This window comes from Schistocerca serialis, chromosome 3 (genome assembly GCF_023864345.2).
Source record: "Schistocerca serialis cubense isolate TAMUIC-IGC-003099 chromosome 3, iqSchSeri2.2, whole genome shotgun sequence".
Taxonomy (NCBI): domain Eukaryota; kingdom Metazoa; phylum Arthropoda; class Insecta; order Orthoptera; family Acrididae; genus Schistocerca; species Schistocerca serialis.
In genome coordinates, this window is record NC_064640.1 from 763,856,575 (window position 1) to 763,875,924 (window position 19,350).

A 19,350-nucleotide genomic window follows, 5' to 3' on the forward strand; every position below is an offset into this window, starting at 1 on the left:
ACTCGTTCTAAAAGCTCCCATCACTAGTTGAATGCAACAGTGGTGCACTGGGTCAAGCAAACACAACGCTGAGGATGCCACCGAACTATAAATCAGACTCCCATAGTCAAGGCGGGATTGAACAAGGGCTCTGTGGAGCTGCAGCAGCATAGAGCGATCTGCACCCCAGTTGGTGTTGCTCAGGCAGCGGAGAGCATTGAGGTGCTGCCAACACTTCTGCTTAAGCTGACAAAGGTGAGGAAGCCAAGTCAATTGGGTGTCAAAAACCACTTCTGAGAGTCAATGTCTCCACTACAGTGAGTGGATCATCATTAAGGTAAAGGTCTGGTTCCCGATCAAGGATAGCTCCCTGTAGGTGCCGCTCAGCAACACCAGTACTTGAGCAGCAGTACAAAATGCAGAAGTCATCTGCATACAGAGAAGGTGAGACGGACGGCCCTACAGCTGTTGCTAGGCTGTTAATGACCACTAAAAAGAGAGATACATTCAATAAAGAGCCCTGCAGGACCCCATTCTCCTGGATATGGGGTGAACTATGGGAGGCACCAACCTGGACACAGAAAGTATGGAGTGACACGAAATTTTGGATAAAAATCGGGAGCTGGTCCTGGAGACCTCACTCATACAATGTGGCAAGGATATGATGTCGCCAGGCTGTGCCGTAAGCTTTTTGTAAATAAAAAAAGATGGCAACAAGGCTTGGCATCTGGAAAAGGCTGTTCGGATGGCAGACTCGAGGGACACAAGATTATCAGTGGTAGAGTGACCCTGGCAGAAACTGCCCTGGCATGGAGCCAGTAGGCCAGGTGACTCAGGGACCCAACCCAACCGCCGACATACCATACGTTATACCAGCTTACAAAGAACGTTTGTGAGGCTGATGGGCAGATAGCTATCCACATCAAGCGGGTTTTTACCAAGTTTGAGCACTGGAATGATTGTGCTCTCCCACCATTGCAATGGAAAGACGCCACGCACCAGATCCAGTTGAAGATGACAAGATGTCACTTGTAGTCGGATGAGAGATGTTTAATCATCTGACTGTGGATCTGATCCAGCCCAGGAGCTGTGTCAGGGCAATGTGCAAGGGCACTGAGGGGCTCCCACTCTGTAAATGGGGCGTTATAGGGTTCACTGTGGTGTCTAGTGAATGAGAGGACTTTTCCTTCCGCCCGCCGTTTGAGAGTGCAAAAGGCTGGGGGGTAATTTTCTGATGGAGAGGCTTGAGCTTAGTGCTCAACAAAGTGCTTAGCAATCATGTTTGCTTCGGTAGATAACACGTCATCGATCGTAATGCCAGGGACAACTGTTGGGGACTGATATCCCAAAAATATGTCTGATCTTTGTCCAGACTTGGGAAGGAGATGTACAGCACCTGATGGTTGAGACGCACCTCTCTCAACACTCCTGTTTCCTTCTTTTTATGAGCTGGTGAACGAGGGCACAGAGCCATTTGAAAGCTATTAGGTGCTTCAGAGATGGGTGCTGCTTTGCCGCCGTAGAGCCTGCCTACACTCTTTAATGGACTCAGCAATTTCCAGCGACTACCAAGGTACTGTCTTTCACCGGGGGCATCCTAAGGAACAAGGGATTGCATTTTCCACTGCAGATGTGATCATTCCAGTGACCCACTCAATCACATTGATGGTACCATGTGGGGGACATTTAGCAGAGGTGAAAGCTTCCCAGTCTGCCTTGTTTAGAGCCCATCTGGATAGGAGTCCGTGGGCATAATGCCGAAGGAGTGACAGGAAGATGGGGAAGTGGTCACTACCACACAAGTCATCATGGACTCTCCAGTGGACAGAAAGGAGAAGTCCTAGGCTGCAAAGAGATAAATCAATGGCCAAATAAGTGCCATGAGCCACACTGAAATGTGTGGGAGCCCCAGTATTTAGGAGGCAGATGTCGAGCTGAGACAGTAAATTTTTGGCCTCTCTACCTCGGCCAGTGAGCATGGTTTCATTCCACAAGAGGTTATGGGCATTAAAATCTCCCAAAAGTAGGAAAGGTTTAGGGAGTTGATGAATCAGTTCAGCCGAGACGTTCAGGGCTGCCACACCACCTGGAGGAAGATGTACATTGCAGGCAGTTATTTCCTGTGTTGTCCTTATCCTGACAGCAACAGCTTCAAGAGGAGTGTGAAGGGACACAGGTTCACTACATACCAAGTTCAGGACACAGACGCAAACTCCACCTGACACATTATTATATTCGCTACGGTTTGTGTAATATCCCCTATAGCCGCTGAGGGTAGGGGTCCGCATTGCTGGGAACGAGGTTTTCTGGAGAGCAATGCAGAAAGCAGGTGTAAAGCTTAACAGTTGCCGTAGCTCAGCCAGGTGGTGCAGAAAACTGCAGCAATTCCACTGGAGGATGACATTATTGTGAGGCAGGGAAGGCATGAAACACTCAATGAGACAGTTTACGCCTCAGGATCCCCTGCTGCCACTGACTTAGTTTTCGAGCAGTCTATATCCATTGTGTGTGAGGGTCCGGCGAGATCTAGGCCCTCAGCAGATGCCGGAATCTCCACCTCATTCTCAGATGCAGAGCTTGTAGGTAGCAGTGGTGTGGGTGCCACCGCAATTTCCTTGTTCTTGGGGGGTCTTCTTTTTAGATTTCTCTCGCTACTCCTTGGGTTTCTCTGGTTGGGAGGGCTTCTTTGATTCAGTCTCCGGGACTGAGGAGGATTGTGAAGCCCTACAACCAGCTGCTTTTGGGCACTTCAGCCACTGGTGGGTGTCATCTTTCCCACTAGTCAAAACGTGGGAAGTGAGGGACCCAAGGACCCCTTCCTAACAAGAGGAGCCGAAGACAACTTACGCTTCTCTGCCTGAGAAGTGGAGACTGATGTCCCTGATGGCTGGAGGGGGGGGGAGTGCTCCCAAGGCAGGTAATGGGCTAGAACTGTTCTCGCAGTGGCAACATAAGATGATGTCAAAATTGCAGGATGTAGGCGGTCAAATTTCCTCTTCACCTCAGTATAGATAAGTCAGTCCAGTGTCTTGTATTCCATGATTTTCCATTTCTTCTGGAGAATCCTGCAGTCTGGTGAGCAAGGGAAATGGTGCTCTCTGCAGTTGACACAGATGGGAGCTGGGGCACATGAAGTATTGGAGTGTGATGGACGCCCACAGTCGTGACATATGATGCTGGACGTACAGTGAGAAGACATATGTCTGAACTTCCAGCACTTAAAGCACCGCATCGGGGGAGGGATATATGGTTTGACATCACACTGGTATACCATCACCTCGACCTTCTCGGGTAATGTGTCACCCTCAAAGGCAAAGATGTAGGCATAGGTGGCTACCGGATTATCCTTTGGACCCCTATGTACATGCCGGACAAAATGAACTCCTCGTCACTCTAAGTTGGTGCGCAGCTCATCATCAGACTGCAAAAGAAGTCCCTGTGAAATACAATACCCTGGACCATATTTAAGCTCTTATGGTCACAGGCGAGTAGTGCCCGTGATTGGGCAGAGGATGCTGTTTTTATCAAGACTGACCCCGATTGCGTTTTGGACAATTCCTCCACCTCCCCAAACTGTCCTCTAAATGCACCACAAAAAACTGAGACTTCATTGACATGAAGGATGCCCCATTAGTTCTCGTACATATGAGATACCAGGAGGAGTAAGATTCACTGCCATCCTTAGCCTGGCATTCCTCCCATGGTGTGGTCAGGGAAGGGAACGATTTGTGGTCATACTTCTTTGCATTGTAGTTAGATCACGACTGCTTAGAGACTGCTGGTGTTAGGCCACCAGGAAGAGATGATGTAGTACACTTCACTGCGTATCATCCGCCCTGATGCCAATCACTCCAACCAGGGGGTCTCCCCACGGGCACCACCCAACCACAGCAAAGGCCACCTGGCAGGATGACCATTGCCGGGAGCCCCAATCCCCCAGGGTGATGGGCATCTACTCCTTGGCATATGTGGCAATTTAATGGCACAGGCATCAGCAGAGCGATCCCTGTATAGTCAGGGGGCTACAACCAACAGAGCACATGGCAGCCCCACCACAACAGACTGGCTACCATGCTGGACATCAGGTGTAAACAAGTCCATTATCATCATCAGTGCAGAAAACGATACTGCACAGTGGATGGAGGAAAACACACCCAGGAGGGTGACCTTGCCCAACAGCTGGAGAATGAGCGGAAGTGCAGATCCACGTTGACAAATGATGTGAGAGATCTCAGCGCATAATGGACACGATACACCATGTAAGGCACCCTTCACCAGTTGGTTTGCTCTTCAGGAAAATTTAGAATAATGGAGGTCAAACCCGACAGGGAACCATCACATAAAGGTCAAAATGTGTGAAACTCCTTTCAATCACCTCTTACAACAGCAGGAATACCTCAGGCCTATTCTAACCCCTGGACCCACATGGGCGGGGGGATACTATAAAGTGAGAAGTGGTCATTTCTCATGCCATTGTTTCAGTGTTTCACAGTCTCAGCTTAAGAAACAAATTCTAAATTCTAAAACAATATTTACAACAACAATATACAATGTTACATTTTTAGTAATACACAAATAAATAGAAAAGTAGGCATCAATATTTGTCTACTTACTAGACATTGGAACAGGAACAACTGGAGCAAGTTTAAGGGAAACACAAATTAAAAACATGGATGAAATATTAACTTTTGGAATTTTTCAAAAATTCTTTATCAGGAAAAATGGAAAATGAAAGAAATATTAAAAATAAAAGGCAAGACCTAAAGATAAACAAGTGAACACTGGATCTGGAGAAACAAGATTCTGTAGAGAATTTTAAAGTAATAATTTCTATTTCTTATCATTTCGTTTGTTCTGATGATTCACCACCACTACCGGCATCATCATCATATTATACAGACTGAACCTTGTTACTGTAACCAGTTTCAAAAATGTGAAATGCTATAGACTGAGTAGTGCGTGCATGCACGCGCGTGGCGCGCACACTTCTTCCTATTGCAAGTGGTCACACTTCCTGTGTGCCAAAGAAAGTTAGTATCGGATGCAACTCATTTCACACACCAAAGGTACAGATATCATGCTTTTACAACACTGTCACATTATATAACGTATATTGTCATGTGAGCACATACATACTTGCAAAACCTCCTGCAGCGACATTTTCTGTGATGCAACCAACTCTGATAACACTCCTGCAAGTACTCTAGGTTTTGAATCCATCAGAACAACAGACAACTCTGAAAATGTTGTTAACTGGTCATTCCTTCTGCTGTAGAAATAAAAATATATACATTAAGAAAAATAAGTTCATAGGTGAATTTCTTTGACTTCAAAAAGTACAGACACAGTACAACCCTGTTAATGAACTATATAAATAAGTTTTGACATTATTTTTTTCCTCTAAAAAATGGGAAAAAGACTCCAAGGACCGGTCAAGAAAATAGAATTTTATAGGTATTTCATTTAAATTTCATACCTACTGTACACAGAATCATGCTTGCTCGTAGACTTCACTGGTGTAGTTGTCTCAAACAGAAGCACACTATTTTCAAAAAGTATAGCTGAAAGTTGGTTTGGTTCAAAAGAGCTTAAGACAGCATTTGCTTGTTCTGGTGATCCCTTCTGGATGCATAACAAAACTAAGGCTAATGCGTCACTTGACTTGGGCACTGGTCTGAAAACAGAAGCAAAGTCTCTATATAAGTAAGGCTTTAGTGACTTCTAAAGAAAACAAAACTTTTAATACTTATTATAGATGTTATAGATAGTAACTCAAAAGCATGGCGAAAGAGAAATAATTCTCAATTTTTTAAGAGAATAAACATAAAGTGAAACAAGCCTCACAAAAAGTTATTTCATTCATAAAAAGTATATATAATGCATTTTTCACCTTAAAGTCAAACGATATCACAATGCAAATGATAATCATTATTGATTTTTCCCAGTCCCACATTTCTTTGTGTAGTGAAATTGGATGGCCCATCTGGTCACATAGGCAATAGCCTTGCTGCAGTGGATACACTGGTTCCTGTGAGGTCACCGAAGTTAAGTGCTGTCGGGCATGGTCGGCACTTGGATGGGTGACCATCCAGGCCGTCATGCACTGTTGCCATTTTTCGGGGTGCACTCAGCCTCGCGATGCCAATTGAGGAGCTACTCGACCGAATAGTAGCGGCTTTGGTCAAGAATACCATCATAACGACCGGGAGAGCGGTGTGATGACTCCATGCCCCTCCTATCCGCATCCTTCACTGAGGATGACACAGCAGTCGGATGGGCCCAGTAGGCCACTCGTGGCCTGAAGACAGAGTGCTTTTTATCTGGTCACATAATGTGTAACCATGGCAGTAGTTTCTCTGTGAATACCAATAAGTTAACCTTCATGCATGTCATCCTGGGACTGCTGAATGTAAAAATAAAAAACAAGACAATGTCACACCTGCACCAATGCTTACCTGAGAATCCATGCACAGCTTTTGTGAATGATTTCATAGTTTGTCAGCAATGGGTACCATTTAAATAATGTTATCTTTAAAAGTGATTACAGATGTGTCATATCGATTTTTATTTTAAATGATATTTTTGATTATAATTGCAGGATAGAATATAATATGATGTATATGAGAATATAATATGATGTATATGAGGAGAACCCACTACTAACAAAACAGAGGAGACAATGAGCAGGACAGAGGTATGTAGTAAAGATGGGAACTTGTTTAGCTTTTGGACAATACTGGCCGCCAGTCAGCAGTAGCAGCAGGTGTGTGTGTGTGTGTGTGTGTGTGTGTGTGTGTGTGTGTGTGTGTGTGAGAGAGAGAGAGAGAGAGAGAGAGAGAGAGAGAGAGACACAGAGAGAGACTTGGAGACTTGTATGAGTGAAAGAGAGACTTGTACCATGGATATGTTAAAATCTGGAATTACACACTGATACGCTAAAACATTATGACCACTGCCCTCCATTGTATGCCACTTGGTGGCTTTGCAGGCACGGATGAGGGATCACCCTAGCAAAGATGTGTGCTGCAAATGGGGAAATCCATTGAGATGACAAAGGGCAGATTATTATTACATGGATTCTGTGAATGAGTATCTCAAAAATGACAAAGCTGGTTGGATATTCACATGCTACTGTTGTGAGCATCTAAGGAAAGAGGCAGAAGGACAGTGAAGCTACCATTAAGTGCTAAATGGTTGGATGCCCACAAATCTTCACAGAATGTGGGGTTTGGTGGCTTGTCTGCTTTGTAAAGTAGGATAGATTGTACTCTGTGGCATCTCTGCCAAAAAAGCACAATGCTGGTGCATGCAGAAGTGTTTTGGAGCACACTGTTCATCGTACATTGTTGAGCATGAAGCTCTGCAGCAGACCATCCCTACATATTCACATGTTGACCAAACAACGCAGCCAATTATCTGATATTGCAGTGGGCATAGCACCATCGGGATTTGACCGTCGATCAATGGAAATGTGTCGGCTCTTTGGCTGAATCAAATTTTTGCTACATGAAGTCAATGGTTGTCTCCACAAACACTGTCATCGAGGTGAACAGTGGGTCGAAATGTGCAGTGCGCCACGGATGCAGACTGGTGAAAGCAGTGTTATGCTATAGGAGACATTCTCCTGCACTTGCATGGGACCTTGGTAGTAATCAATGACACACTGACAGCTGCGAACTACATGCATCCCTTCATGCTTGATGTCTTCCCCAACAGCAATGTCATCTTTTAGCACTATAATTGTCTGTGTCTCAGAGCCATAACTGTGCTAAAGTGGTTTGAGGAGTATTATAGTGAACTTATATTGATGTCTCAGTGGCCAAATTTGCCTGATGTAAATCCTATGGAACCCATCTGGCCCACTACTAGGCACCATCACCGTGTACACAAATCGGCGGCCCGTTATTTACAAGATTACATAGCCTTTGTGTACATATTTAATGTCACAAACCTGAACAAACCTACCAACAAACTGTTGGATCCCTGATATGCAGAATCAGTGATGTATTTCATTCCAAAGATGGACAAATAAGCTATTAAACATGTTGTCATAATGTTTTGGCTTATCAGTATATATACTCATAATTTTTTAATAAACTTTTTAGACTCTTGCTCGAGAATTGTTTAAACCTTTTGGCTGCTACAGATGTACTTGCTGCTGGCCACATTGACTGCTGTGCCACTATTGGTAATCTGGCTACCTACTCACTACGTGGTTGCAGTTGGGCTAATACGTTTAGCCAAGTTAGCTGCATGGCCTGCTTTGCCCTTTGCTGAATATTATCTGGAGTGCATAGTGGTGATTCTGTCTGCCATTTAGTATCTGGGCAATGCTGATACAACATAAATACTGTGAGTGCCTAAGTTATTTTGACACTGAAAATTTCTGATTCTGAGCTACTACTGATAAATTACAGTACAAACTCACGGAGTCAGTACAGCTGTTTTGCCCAAGAATTATATTTTTCCAGTAGTTTTCAACACAATTTTAGTAGCCTATGAGGAAAATGATAAGTATCTTTAGATTCACCTGAATAGTTTCCTAAGCTACTTTTTCTTAATGCCTGCACTTCTCCATGTATTCCTTACTTCACCAACTCAAGAAAGAATGAAACAATCCGTAGCTTACTTGAAAGTGTTAGTGTATATCAAATTTCATATCACACTCCTTATATGTGAAAGGGAATGCCAATCATCTATCATATTTCTTTAATATATTAACAGTTACTGTGTAAACAGTTAGAGCTAAGATCACCAGAGAAAACATTAGTCACCCCTCGAGAAATCATTTTAAGCATAATTTAACACTGTGTAATTCCACTCCTGGACTTTATAACCACCTGGATTCAGTTAGGAAGTGAGTCCAGAAGGTTGCGCACATATACTGTACCCAGGTTAAGCCACTCACTGAGGATTTGATCGCGCAATGCCATCAAATTGCGTGGATACTGATGTCAGTATTTTACCTGCTGTTCTAACATGTCCCACAGATTCTCTACGGGGTTCCAGTCAGGTGATTCTGTAGGCCAATTGAGATGTAATAGGGTGAGGGAGTGCTCAGAAAACCAGTCACATATTCTTCCAGCTTGATGACGTCTGCTGTTGTCGTCTTAACAAATAGGGGTATCAATAGCAAACTCATCATATTGACTGAAAGGCAACAGCTAATCATTCATAATGTTTAAATAAACTTGTTGGTTCATGTTACTGATCACCTCAGCAAACAGGCCCAATTAACGATAAGAAAAACATCTGAATATAGGCAAAACATGATTCGTCATACCAAATTATGTTCCACACGTCAGCTACTGTCCATGTTTTTGTTTTCTAGCCCACTGAAGATGCACACCTTTATCAACCTGTGTGAGTGATGGCCTCTTGCAAGGTGACCAACTCCAAATGTTCACTGCATACAGTTCCCATCGCATGTTCTCTTACTAACAAGTGGGGATGGACCTTCATTCATTGCCTGCAGCAGTTCCTATTAGGTTTGGAAGTAGTTTTGATTCACAGCCTGTGAAACACGTTACTATTCTGATAATGTGTTTTGCGTTACCCCACGGCTTGTAGATATGTTGAACAGTCCACCACAAAACACCAAAAAATCCAGCAACTTCACATACCATATGGCCATGGGCACAACCAAACATTATTGCCCCTTTTTGCCACTCTGTGGGCTCCTTACATTTACCCATGTTTACCTACAGAAACATACGAGACGTGTGAGTAAAGTAATGAGACTGACAACAATGCAAGCAATCTGGCAATGCTGTGTTGTTCTACTTGTGCAGACTGGGGGTATTCATTCCTTCCAGATGCTCAGTCCAAGTTTCGGCTTGGTGCAGCCATCACGTGATTTTTGAGAGCACCATCTGTGAAGTTGTTTTTTTGTTGTTTGTTATGAAAATGGAACGGCAGAACTGAGAGCAATGTTAGGCCACCAAATTTTATGTTAAGCTTAGGAATCTACAAGCAATGGGGAACATTCTTCATTAAGAGCACAAGCTTTTTGTAGCCACAAATCATTTTTGGAGAACTGAGAACACCTTGAAGATGAACCTCGCTCAGGGAGACCTTCCACTTCAAAAACCAATGAAAATGTGTGCAAGCTCTTGTGACATTAGACTGAATTTGTCAACCAAACTGTTTTACAAAGATGTCACTGAAAGACTCATGAAAAATGTGAATTGAGTGAGACTGGACACTGCAGACAAGTGGCTGCTGTAGCATGGCAATGCCCCATGTAGCACGGCCACTTTCATCTTGGAATTTTTGACCTCCAAAGGCATCCTTGTTGCTCCACAGCTCCCTAGTCACCTGATCTGAGTCCTTGTGACTTTTTTCTTTTCCCAAAATTGAGGAATGTCCTAGGAAGACATCATTTTGGGACTCTGGGGAACATTTGAAAGAATGTGACCCACATGTTAAAGGCCCTAATAGTTGAAGTCTTTCAGCACTGCTACCAAGACTCAGAATGACAACTCCAAAGTGTATAGCTGCCAAAGGGAACTACTTTGAAGGACATAATATTGTTGTTTGAAATAAATAAATAAAAGCTTTGGTAGATAAAAACTCAGTCTCGTTACTTTTCTCACACACCTTGTAAATGTCGCACTGATCACTACTTCCTTATTCTCACATAGAGGCACTGCAAGCATGGTAGAGCATGTGACTCAAACACTCCACTGTCTGTAAAAGCTTATCTATGCGTGTGCCTGTGATGACTAATATTTTATGTATTTTATGTGGTGGGCTTATTTTGTTCCTCTTCGTTGAACCCATTTAGTAATTTCATGTACAATATGTCACTTAGACTGTAACAAAACCAAATGTGTAGTCATAGTTGGACAGATTGTCAACCTGCAATAAGTACGCTGCGTAAACAGTGTAAGTGTGGGACAGATTTTGCACAATATGTACTAGCGAATCAAAGTGATGCTTTATTTTTTAATCTATTATTGTGGACTGGAAACGGTTGACTGTGTGCAATGGTGTTTCTTTAGTGCAGCAATGCCTAATGTTTTGTACATAAATTATGAAATAAACACTACAGCATTTGAAATGTTCAATCATTACTGTTCATCTGTGCCAGGTCCCTAGGCAATCTTTAAAACAAAATAATGAATGTTTCTGAATACCTTTCATTGCTGTCCAAATAACAGTTGCACATTGGAAATAGACAATTATGTACAATTTTGTTTAATTGACATGATATACACTCATTTTATAATTGCAGTGCTTCACATAAACAGGTGTAAAAGCATCTGAAGTTTGTGAAATCTGTGTGTCTGTCACATCAATAATGCAGCTGGACAGTAGTTTCAAAGTCAGGAATCTAAATGGTCAGATACTTTTACACCTGTATAAAATTTGCATCCTCTATTTTGATCCAGCCTTTGACAGGCACTTGCAAAATTAAAAACATATACTACCTGGCAAAAAATTGAAGCACCCCCACGATATGGCCAGATCTCAAAGTAAGTTCATACACATACATACCATCGGTGGCTACGTAAATGATTAAGAGTTGCAATTCTGTGTGACAAGTAGAATGGCCATCAGACTGTATTAGTGTTGTTCGTGGTTAATGTTGGTACCAGGCCTGGTAAAGTATATAAGGAGTGTGAACAGTTCCAGATGTTCAGTGATCACTGTGAAGGGCATGGAGATGCCACGTACTCATCACATGAGGCAGTGTTATCAGCACCTGACAGAGTTTGGAAGGGACCTCATTGTGGGTCACCCTTTGGCCAGCTCATCGAATCATACAATATCCAGATGTGTGGGGTATTTGAATGTGATGGTGGCCCAATGTTGAACTGAATGGGAACGTGAGTATAGGGCACAGTCATTATCAAGGTTATGGTTGACTACATCTGGCCACTGTATATGCACCAAGAACATTGTAACCCCATCACATCTAAACCCGCGATTAGAGAACACACAATGGACTCCCTGCAACATTCTGTGTCATCCTGCACCATTGGTTGGAGTCTAGCAGCACATGGACAAGGGAATCATCACTGCATGTGTAGGATGCCATTAACACCACAACACAAACGACTGCATCTGGTGTGGTGCAGTAACCAGGTAGCATGGTTGGCTGATGACTGGCATCACATTGTGTTCAGGTTGCATTAACCTGTGTAACCATTGTCAGTGAGTATGGCAGCAACCTGCGAAGAGGTCCCATTCTTCCAATGTTTTGGAGAGGCACAGCAGTGTTACTCCGTGTCATGGTGTGGAGCCATAGGGTATGACTTCAGTTCACAGCTGGTGGTGACTGAGGGAACACTGGCAGCACAATGGTATGTCAAAGACATTCTGCATCCTCATTTGTTACCTCCAATGCAACAGTACCATGGTGCCATTTTTCAACAGGACAATGGATGTCCACACATGATATGTGTCTCTATGAACTGTCTGCATGACGTTGAGGTACTCCCATGGCCAGATAGATCCCCATATTTGTACCTGACAGAGCCTGTGGGGGGAACAGTTCAAACATTAATTCTGTGCCAGTGACCATATCCAGGATATCAGGGACCAGTTACAACAGTTGTGGGCTAGCATGCATCAGGTTTTAGCTGCATAGCACAGAGAACTGGTGAGTACACCTATTTTACCCACATGCTGGAAACAGAAGCACTGTTATTATAAAGAGTTAGGAAATACAAAGATAAAATACAAAGTATACATGTCAAGCTAACTTATTAATTTTTTCTTCCTTAAAGGGAGGTGCCATGTGTGCAACAACCTGCAAGCACTGGAATCTGGTAATGCCCTTTCTGGTTGCCCACGTGAGTTACTTTTGATAGGAGGAAACCATTACCATCAGTGCTCTACGAAAGATGCTAGGGATCATTAGAGCTTTCTACAGAAGGAAGTGGCACACTACCGGAGTCAGAAATAGCTACCTTTCCTTGTAGTGAGGGTGCTGTTTCCAATTAACATAAGCACTCCATCTTCAGGCCACAAGTGGCCCACCTGGACCATCCGACCGCCGTGTCATCCTCAGTTGAGGATGCGGATAGGAGGGGCGTGTGGTCAGCACTCCGCTCTCCCGGTCATTACGATGGTTTTCTATGACCAGAGCCGCTACTATTCGAGCGAGTAGCTCCTCAATTGGCATATCGAGGCTGAGTGCACCCCGAAAAATGGCAACAGCGCATGGAGGCTGGATGGTCACCCATCCAAGTGCCGGCCATGCCCGACAGCGCTTAACTTCGGTGATCTCACGGGAACCGGTGTATCCACTGCGTCAAGGCCCTTGCCTTCCAATTAACATGCAAGTGGAAAAATGTTTGCTTCTCTTCTTTAATCCTATAAAAATTTGTATGGCACATTTGTATCCATCTTTATCATAGTTTCCTCCCCCTTCCCTCTCCCCAAAAGAGCATATACACAAACACAAATTAAATTAGTAAATATAATAAAATATACCTTTTTGGAAGGATTTAACTTTACTTGTACACACACACACACACACACACACACACACACACACACACACATGAGAGAGAGATAGAGAGAGAGAGAGAGAGAGAGAGAGAGAAAGCTATGTGCAATACAAAGATTTGGCTTAAATCAAACTACCTGACAGATAGCTGTTTTTTCATTACATTCAGAACCCTGTCAGTAGCATACTCTCTCAACAGAGCAGAATGAAGGACAAGTGTAGAAACTTCAGATGGACTATACTTCTCAAACAGATCCAGTAAAGTATTTGTAAAATCTTGGATGGATGGATTAAATGAGCTGTCTGAATCATGATGCATGAATAATAAACTGGTCTTCAAATATTTCATCAATGCTTTCAGCTGAAAAAAAAGAAAAGATGACTATTACAAAATACAGTAATTGAAATTTTACACATAAACAACGGCTATGTATCATACATGTCCACACTTTATACAACATTCATTTATTTATGATCTGCCAGTAATCTGTCATATAACTATCCTTTTTGTGGGAAGTTTGAGAGGAGGCCAGATTGGGGGGGGGGGGGGGGGGGGGGGGGATGTAATATCCCATCAATTGAATCTTTTGAGCATTTTTTCACAAAGTCTTAAACTATCATAGAAAGCAGCATTATGGAATAGTCCTTTAGCGACTGAAACCTTCCATAAAAATGATTATAAGTGCCAGGATGATGATGATGATGATGATGATGATAATGATGATGATTATTATTATTATAAATGACTATAGGAAACTGCAGGTCTATTGTTATTAGGCTTTTGCCAACAAGACATGCAGAATTACTTCATACTGCATCAATTACAAACTAACATTCAATAGCTGTTTGGCCCCTGCATTTTAGCAAATATTTAGCTATTATTATTAGTCAGATAAGTTCACCTCTGCCAAAGATGTGTGTTTTGCTCACTTATATTGAAGTAATTCTGCATGTGGCTCAATACCATAAAATGTTGTGTATTACTTATCTACTTGCACCCTGGTTAACAGCATATTACATTACACAGCTGATTTATTCCAGCTCATTATTAGAATGTAAGAATTTGAATGTCAGTTGATGCATCCTCAATCTACTTCCACCTTTTGTTATATTTTGCGTGTATCTCTGACACAGGGACTTAAGTGGCTTTTCTCATAATCAAAATCACATGGATACAGATGTAGATGCTGGTAATCAAATAGTGCTTCCAAGGAAACATCATCATCATATTTTATGGAGAAAAAAGTACACTTGCAAGATATCAGCCTCAGAAATCGATCCCATGTAAAAATTTGGGCCATAATTCTGATAGAATGCAGTTATGACCTTCTGGATGCGCATCTTTTAAACACGTGCAAATGCCAGTTGTCACTCATTCTGTCACACTGCAGCTGATATCTTGCAAGTGTGCTTTTCAATGCAACCCTCACTCATGCTCTCTCTCTCTCTCTCTCTCTCTCTCTCTCTCTCTCTCTCTCGTGTGTGTGTGTGTGTGTGTGTGTGTGTGTGTGTGTGTGTGTGTGTGTGTGTGTAATGGGCACCTGCAGGCTCACTCAAAAACAATATACATTTGGATCCTGTACTACAATTTTCAATTTCTTGTTCACATGCCTACCTCTAACTTGTTTCCCATGTACATTGAGTGTTTGTCTTTACTAATCCCATTGTTTGTATTTGGCAAAGGACTTTCTATTAGTGTATTAATTTTTCTCAACATCATACAGGGTGATTCAAAAAGAATACCACAACTTTAGGAATTTAAAACTCTGCAACGACAAAAGGCAGAGCTAAGCACTATCTGTCGGTGAATTAAGGGAGCTATAAAGTTTCATTTAGTTGTACATTTGTTCGCTTTAGGCGCTGTTGACTAGGCGTCAGCATCACCTTTCTTCGAAGGTGCTACTGTAACTGGACTACAGTATCTGGAGATGTTAGAGAATTGGCTGTTCCCTCAGCTCGAACAAGAAGCACAACAATTCATATTTCAGCAGGATGGAGTGGCACCACATTGGCACTTATCTGTCCGTAACTACCTGAACGTCAACTACCCGAGGCGATGGATCGGCCGCCAGGCAGCCCGTGACAGAGAACTTCATCACTGGCCTCCAAGAAGCCCTGATCTTACCCCCTGCGATTTTTTCTTATGGGGGTATGTTAAGGATATGGTGTTTCGGCCACCTCTCCCAGCCACCATTGATGATTTGAAACGAGAAATAACAGCAGCTATCCAAACTGTTACGCCTGATACGCTACAGAGAGTGTGGAACGAGTTGGAGTATCGGGTTGATATTGCTCGAGTGTCTGGAGGGGGCCATATTGAACATCTCTGAACTTGTTTTTGAGTGAAAAAAAACCTTTTTAAATACTCTTTGTAATGATGTATAACAGAAGGTTATATTATGTTTCTTTCATTAAATACACACTTTTAAAGTTGTGGTATTCTTTTTGAATCACCCTGTATAACTCCAAATCATGTGCAGAACCTTAACAACATATGGTCAGTGACAAATGTAACTTTATGTTTTAAATGTGTAGATTATTTCTTTCCTCATCCTCTGGCATAACCTCACACTAGTTTCTCTCTCTCTCTCTCTCTCTCTGCATTTAAATTCTGGAAAAGAAATCCTTGCTTTCGGAGGGGCAAGGCCAAACACTCAGTATTTACTTCCAAGTATTCCCATATGGTCTATAACAACAATACTTATTAATAATAGTTGTCTGTTACAACTACACTGGTCAGAGGTTTAGATGACATAGCACACATTATGTAAAATTAGTATGTAACATGATTCCCTTTCCTGTGTCTCCTTGTATGGTGTGTTATTAATGGGTCTAGGTGCCAGAAGGATACTTATCATCACACATAAAAATGATGATCATCCTATCCACAATCCTTTCCACCCAATCCAATGTAGTATTCCGCCACTCACCTAATCTACAAAATAATCCAATCCATCCTTATACCACACCTACTCCCACCCCTGGCCACATTGACATTGTGGAAGACATGGTAAAAGACCAATCTTTCTCATCCACACAACACATCCCATTCCAGTCAAGCAAGAGGCACATACTGCCCATGAGGGCCTACTTTTGACAGCAGCTGTCATATAACAGCTCTGCCGTAAATTTTGCATATGACTTATGAAGGCATGACCACTAACTGGCTGTCCAGTCAAATAAATGGCCACCAACAAACTGTAGCCAGAAGCACAGTTAGCTAATAAGTGGCAGAACACAGTGCTAAGCAACATAAATGGAACTTCAATGGATTCTTCACATCCTGTACCATCCGATTTCCCCCCACCCCTGCCCCCACAAACCAAATACCAGCTTCTTACAACTATGTGCTGAAAAATCCTCCTGCTCCAATCTCTGCTAGTTCATGGTTGGTACCCACCTTCAAACCTGTGCTCATGCATTTCACTTTACTCACTCTACACTCATGCTCTCCTCTTCGCAGTCCCTCTCCCCCTTCTAATACAAACCTATACTTCCTTGTGTGTTGTGCAAAACTCCATTTGCTCAAGTAGGTGTGCTCACAGGTGCCACACTCCTATCTCGACCCCTTCTTGCCTCTCCCTCTCAGCTATGAACCACCCTTCTCTCCACCCCTCACTCCCATCCTGCATCCTTTCTCCTCTCACCAACTCCACCACACACAACCCCTCACAGCACGTGAGCTGCGGTTCTGGTACAATTTAGTAGGCCAGGACAATTTAACTCTCTCTCTCTCTCTCTCTCTCTCTCTCTCTCTCTCTCTCTCTCTCTCTCTCTGTGTGTGTGTGTGTGTGTGTGTGTGTGTGTGTGTGTGGATGGGGGGTTGTCAAAATAGTAGTATGTGATGGATAATGTCTTCATAAAAGTACAAGTTAACAACCTATCCATGGCATCTGATAAAGTTAATGAACACATTATATCCAAGAAATTAGATTTCTATATAATATGGGAACAAGTTGAAAAGTTCTCAGCCTGGCATAGAGATGGCATTAATATCAACATTTTGGTTTTGTTTCCATGGTTCACACAGTGACTGTCAACATGATCTGGGAATGTGCTCTCTTTATACAGCTTCATAAATAAGTTGTTGTGTGTACAATTTGTTCAAATGGATAAACCAGAACATCACACTAATTAAATATTCATTCTTTTGGGCATTGTATTACCTAAGGATATACATCCAATGTTACTGAAGGTTTATAAGAATTCTGTTTCCACTAGGTGTGATTAAAAGATGACATCAAAGCAATCCAGAAGTGTGTCGCTAAATTTCATACTGGCAGGTTCTATAAACATGAGTGTGTTACAGAAATGCTCTGTGAACTCAAATGGGAATCCCTGGTGGCTGGAAGAAATTCCTTCTATAAAACACTTTTGAGAAATTTTAGAGAACCAACATTTTCAACAGATTGCAGAACAATTCCGCTGCCGCCAACATACATCTCATGCACATACAATGAAGAAAAGATAAGAGAAATCAGCACTTGTACAGCAGCATGTGGTCAGTCATTTTTCCCACACACTGTTTGTGAGATGAACCAGAAAGGGAATGATACAAGGCATCCTCCACCATGCTTCCTGTAATGGCTTGTGAAACATGTGTGTAGATGTAGATTATCATCAATTATGAGAAGGTGGGCTGTGATCAACTGTGGTCAAACTTCCCTGGAAGATTATCCATGTGAAGGATACCCCAAAACTGCAATCATAGATGAAAATTCCGAAAAAATGCACAGTATGATAGTCAACTGTTGACGATTAAACATGTATGATGTTATGATGAAGAAAGAGTATGGCACATTTTACTAGAAAAAATAACTATGAGAAAATTTGCTGAAAATTCATGCTACATGACCAAAAGTACCTGAGAGAATGAATTTCTCAGAATGGTTTGGACTGCTTTAAAAATAATGCAACTGTTTTTGTGTGACCACAGTCTTAACTGAAACACTTTTCTACAAACAAAGATTATTATAAGTGATGCTTCATGGTTAAAAAAACTTGGCAGTTTCTGTGGCTCCAGCAGTCAGTATAGAGGATGTGACTGAAGAAAGGAGACCATCAGTCCTACCTATTTATTCACATTTGTTGATATGGAAAACCTGCACAGAGATACTTTCTAATACAGTTGCATGGAACAGTTGCAGGAAGAACTGCTACCAGATAGCCTGGGGTAATTGAAGCACACGCTTCTGTCGCTAACATTCCCTATAGTAGCTTTCTACATAACGTTTGACAGATTGCTGCAGTCCGGGCCAATGATATCTGTTTATAATTCAATCAAGGCTCTTCACAAATCTCAGATGACCTGATGCCAAAGCACTGTGAAAATACTTCAGTATGGTGCATCATAAATGAGCTCAGATGACCGGCAACCATTTCCCCACCAGTCCAAAACATTTAGAGACTGAATAAAAAATAAATAAATAAATAAATAAATAAATTAAAAAAAGATAGAGAAAATCTAAGATTGTTAAGACTGTGGTTTTAATGGTTCAGGTATTCTACATAGTCTCCCCTCACTTGAGTACAATGCACAAAACATTCATAAAACCATTTGAAACTGTCAGAAAAGCCTTCCTTTAGGATGTTATTTAACTCACACATCACACTTGCTTCAATTTGGTTATGTCATCAACAAGTTAGCTCTTCATGAGAATTTCTGCACTTTGTCATATTGTGGTAGGTTTGTATTGGTAACATCAAGTCTCATCACTCATCATGAGCTTTTCCACAACAGAAGTGTCCATGGTTTTCATTTCAATCACATCGTGGCTGGCGTCTGTGTATCTCTGATTTTGTTCGTGAGCCAAGGTGTGTGGAGCAAACTTTGCACACATTCATCTCTTCTGAAAACATTCTACGCATTGTCTTGAACACTTGATTCAGAGTTGTCGCTCCAGTGTGATATG

At 42.2% G+C, this 19,350-nt stretch overlaps 1 protein-coding gene across 1 annotated transcript in view; it reads right to left on the reverse strand.

Moving 5' to 3' along the window:
* LOC126470607 (Hermansky-Pudlak syndrome 3 protein-like) overlaps positions 1-19,350 on the reverse strand; it is a 172,789-nt gene that overhangs the window by 39,790 nt on the left and 113,649 nt on the right. Inside the window, exons 11-13 of the mRNA XM_050098560.1 lie at positions 13,576-13,799; positions 5,456-5,653; positions 5,116-5,248 (exon numbers count right to left, since the gene is read on the reverse strand). Coding sequence (XP_049954517.1) covers positions 5,116-5,248; positions 5,456-5,653; positions 13,576-13,799 — 555 coding nt within the window. The remainder of the gene's footprint in view (positions 1-5,115; positions 5,249-5,455; positions 5,654-13,575; positions 13,800-19,350) is intronic.